At 31.5% G+C, this 4,364-nt stretch overlaps 1 protein-coding gene across 1 annotated transcript; it reads left to right on the top strand.

Annotated features, from left to right (window-relative positions):
- The first annotated feature begins 2,119 nt into the window (after positions 1–2,119).
- LOC107844773 (cationic peroxidase 1) lies at positions 2,120–3,607 on the top strand. Its single transcript, XM_016689122.2, has 3 exons — positions 2,120–2,389; positions 2,522–2,716; positions 2,917–3,607. Exons 1-3 carry the CDS (start codon positions 2,180–2,182, stop codon positions 3,463–3,465), a joined length of 954 nt encoding a protein of 317 aa, XP_016544608.2. The 5' UTR covers positions 2,120–2,179; the 3' UTR covers positions 3,466–3,607.
- Positions 3,608–4,364: the final 757 nt, after the last annotated feature.

The following is a 4,364-nucleotide window of genomic DNA, read 5'->3' as shown; positions in this document are numbered from 1 at the left end:
TATTTTTGTGAAGTAATTTGTAGGATCTCGTGACAAGTAGGCCACTCTATTCTTTAAAGAGGTGATTCGACCTTAACATCAAAATATATATATATATATATATATATATATATATATATAACGTTGACATTTTCTTATATACTCGAACGTTGTTTTCTCGATATACTCCGTGTTGAGTTGCTCTTATTTGTCTCTCTATATATATATATTAACGTTGACATTTTCTTATATACGCGAACGCTGTTTTCTCGATATACTTCATGTTGAGTTGTTCTTATTTTTCTATATTTGCGTTGCTATCTTTTGTTTTGCTATGCAGAAGTTGACCTTTTTCAAATCTGGGGTTGATAGTTGTTCGTAACACTACTAGTTTATTGACATACGCTTTGCGCGTGAATCCAATTAATATCAATGAGTACGTAATTTTTAAAAATCCGTATATAATATTAAACATTAAGTTAAAATTTATAAAATAAAAAGAAAAATTAAATGTTTAAAAATAATGATTGTTGATCTGACTAAGCAACTCAATGATGAACTTGACTTGCTATTTATTTTTTTGGTATTTATTGTGATCTTTTTCATCTCCATGAATGAATTTAGATTGTTTGCCTTGTGCATCATCTCTAAGGCATGTGGTTTTTATTCCACAATAGAGTAGAGTAGAGTAGAGCAGTGTGCACATAGAGTCGTTTATTATCATGCTCTTTAAAAGAACAATATTTCCTCCATTTAAAAATGAATGATCTATTTTAACTTAGCACGAAATTTAAAAAAATATAGAACATTTTTAAATCTTGTGGCATTAAACTAAAGTTGTATCAAATGTAGCAAATCGCCCTTTAATCTTGTGTTCTTAAATATATCATGAAAAGTTAAAATTAAAGTATTGTCAAAAAAGAAAAGGACCATTTTTTTTAAACGGACTAAAACGGAAAGTATATTATTCGTTTTGAAAGAGAGGGAGTATATATTTACCGAGCAACTTGTAGCAAATAAGAAAAATTCCAAAAGAGAGAAATAGCAGTATATCATAAGCATATACGTAGATTAAAATCATAATTTCGATATCAACATAGATATCAATACAGGTGGTCACTTGATACCTCCATTTTTCTATTGAGCAGCCCAATTAGAATGAGTATACTTAATTAATGAAACTATTTGTAATTTTGTATGGGTGAATTTGGTATATATACATATTGCTTCCTCAATGGGAACTTCTCAAATTCTTCCGTTTATGATTAAAGAAGAGAAGTTTGGTTCATGTTTCCATTGAAGAAGCAAGCAATTATTTTTAGGAGTAGTATAGTATCTAAATAACGGATAAAAAAGTTATTTACTTTTTAATGGATATTTTGATGATCCAACTTTAGGATTAAAGTTTTTTGGCTTTTAGTGTATGTGATATGATGTGATCAATGTGCAAAACTCGTAAGTTACTCATGCAACTATACTACTAAGTATTTCATTTAAAAACTCGTTATCCGAAGGAGAAAGAGCACACATTTTTTAATTAGTTTGTTATTTCTTCAACATGTCACCTGCCTCACATGTGAACCTAATTCTTTTCAAGACCAACTCCATATGCTCTTTTGACAATGGGCAGTGGAGAGACTCGAACTAAGGAATTATGCCTATTCTGATCCCGAATGTATATGACCATTTTCTCTACAAATTTAAATTATAAAAAAGAACACCATTATATTTACTTCATTACGTCATCTACGATTCCCTCATATAAAATCAGAACAGTAGCTACGCCCATGCAAACAGAAAAATTCAATAAAATGGTTGCTGTATACAAAGAGGGAAGTACAACGTAACATACAATGCAATTATCAAGTCAAATTTGATTTGGTTTTTAATCCACATATTTCCTAATTAGTAGGTTTGATTTTAATTTAACATATAATTAATGAGAGAGTTAGCCCCATTCAAATTTGCATTAATATAGTGGAAAAATTACCAAGTCATATTTCGTGCATGAATTGACAACGCTGACCAGAAGATTTAAAAATTGGCCTCTTAGCTTAGAAATTGTCAAAGTGTAGCTCATTGTTGTGAGAGAAACCATAGTCGACATTTTCGTGACCTATAAATAGAGACACATATTACACTCATCATCATCACATAAAATCAAAAGCAACACATAGAAGTGTAGAACTTCATAGTAAATATGGCTTCTCATAGTTTCCTCTTTCTTTATATGTTAGTCACGCTTTCTCTAGTAGGCATGGCATTTTCGGATTTGGACGATGATTTCTATGACGATGTCTGTCCCAAAGCTTTACCAACCATTAAACGGGTTGTTGAGGATGCAGTCCGAAAAGAGAAGCGAATGGGCGCTTCTTTGCTACGTTTACATTTTCATGATTGTTTCGTTAATGTGAGATTCTTTTTCTCCCACTTAGTGTTTTTCATTCATTTGTGTATTAAATATAAATTCTTTGATAATGGAGTCATTGACTTTGGTGGCTTGAGGTGTCCTTATTAATCATTGTATTTCTTGTAAACACAGGGTTGCGATGCTTCGATTCTTCTTGATCAAACTTCTGCTATTGATAGTGAAAAGACTTCTCGTGCTAATAACAATTCTGCTAGAGGGTTTGAGGTGATCGATAAAATTAAGTCCGAGGTTGATAAAGTTTGTGGACGTTCAGTTGTATCTTGTGCGGACATCTTGGCAGTGGCAGCTCGTGATTCCGTTGTTGCTGTACGTATTTACTCCCTTATTATCTTAACATAAGCTAAAACATTTTGTGAGTTTTTAATAAGTTAATCAACTTGAAATAAAGACGAGTCTGAGAGTCGGCATAAATTTTTTGATTTCCTCCACCAGTTATACAAGTGTATGCTGCTAATTTTAGGAAATATAATTAAGTTAATTGAACTGAAACATTATTACATGAACAGCTACATGGACCAAGTTGGGAAGTGAAACTAGGAAGAAGAGACTCCACTACAGCAAGTAGAACAGCCGCCGACAATAATATTCCAACTCCGTTGATGGACTTACCTGCCCTTATCAGCAACTTCAAAAACCATGGTTTGGATGAGGAAGATCTTGTTGCCCTCTCCGGTGGACACACACTTGGGTTTGCTCAGTGCTTCACCTTTAGGAATCGCATCTACAATGAGACTAACATCAATTCCACCTTTGCACGCCAACTCCAAGCCAATTGTCCACGTAGTGGAGGTGATTCCAATCTTGCTACTCTTGATCCGACTGCGGCTATTTTTGACTCCAAATATTTTAGCAACTTAGTGTCCAAGAAAGGGCTTTTACATTCTGATCAAGCACTCGTTAGTGGAGGAAAGACCGGTGGTTTTGTTAAGGAATATAGTAAAAACCTAAGGACTTTCTCGAAAGATTTTGCCAAGTCTATGATTAAGATGGGTGATATCAAGCCATTAACGGGGAAGCAAGGCCAAATTCGTGTCAACTGCAGGAAGGTGAATTAATTAGTGCTGATGATGCTGTTCCGATATCAAGTCTTTCAAAAATTTGGTTATTTTCAACTGTAAATGTAGTGTTTGCTAATTTGGAACCTTTTTCTTTTTGTCATTTCATTTATTAATAAAATTAAAGTCGGTTTTGAATGGAGACCCTTGAGAGTTTGGTAATTTAAATTCGGAAAAGGGTCTAATATACCCTTCAACTATTAAAAATGGTACACAAATATCCTCTTTCCATCTTTAGGTTCAAAAATACCCTTTCATTCATCTATTTGGCTCAAAAATACCCTTAATGTATTAGAAATGATTCAAAAATGTTCTTCTTCCTCTATTGGTTCAAAAATACCCCTCTATCCACCTGTTTGGATAAAAAATGCCCTTAACATTAAATTTAAGTCCAAAAATGTCTCCTCCTTTTAACAAATTCTGATGTGAAATATAATTTTATTTAAATTAAATACATGACATTATTTTTATTGGTCCACATGTAATTATACTCAAATTCATTCAAAATTTAATGGTCCTCTTTTCACTAATTTTTTTAGTTATATATAAAAATTTAAAAAGAATTAATTAATGTTTAAGTGCAAAATTAGAAAACAATTCCTTAAATAGGATAATTAGCAAAGGGCAAATACTCTCATAGTTAATGAGTATCTATGTGTGCTCAAATATTAGAAAACATATTTTAGGTAAAATTTTGAAGACTTTTAGTTCTTTTTAGGTTTTAAACTTTTTATATAAAAAAAAAAAAACTTGAAAGTAATTTAAGTCTTTATTTAATTTAGGTAAGAATATATAATATGTTACACTTCTATCCTTCTCCAACATGAAACCATAAAAGTAGTAATAATACAAAGAAAAATAGTAATGATATATATATATATATATATATATATATATAT

The sequence above is a fragment of the Capsicum annuum genome, chromosome 10 (assembly GCF_002878395.1).
Source record: "Capsicum annuum cultivar UCD-10X-F1 chromosome 10, UCD10Xv1.1, whole genome shotgun sequence".
In the NCBI taxonomy this organism is placed as follows: domain Eukaryota; kingdom Viridiplantae; phylum Streptophyta; class Magnoliopsida; order Solanales; family Solanaceae; genus Capsicum; species Capsicum annuum.
Note: the sequence above shows the minus strand (reverse complement) of the source record. Positions and strands in the feature narration are given on the sequence as shown.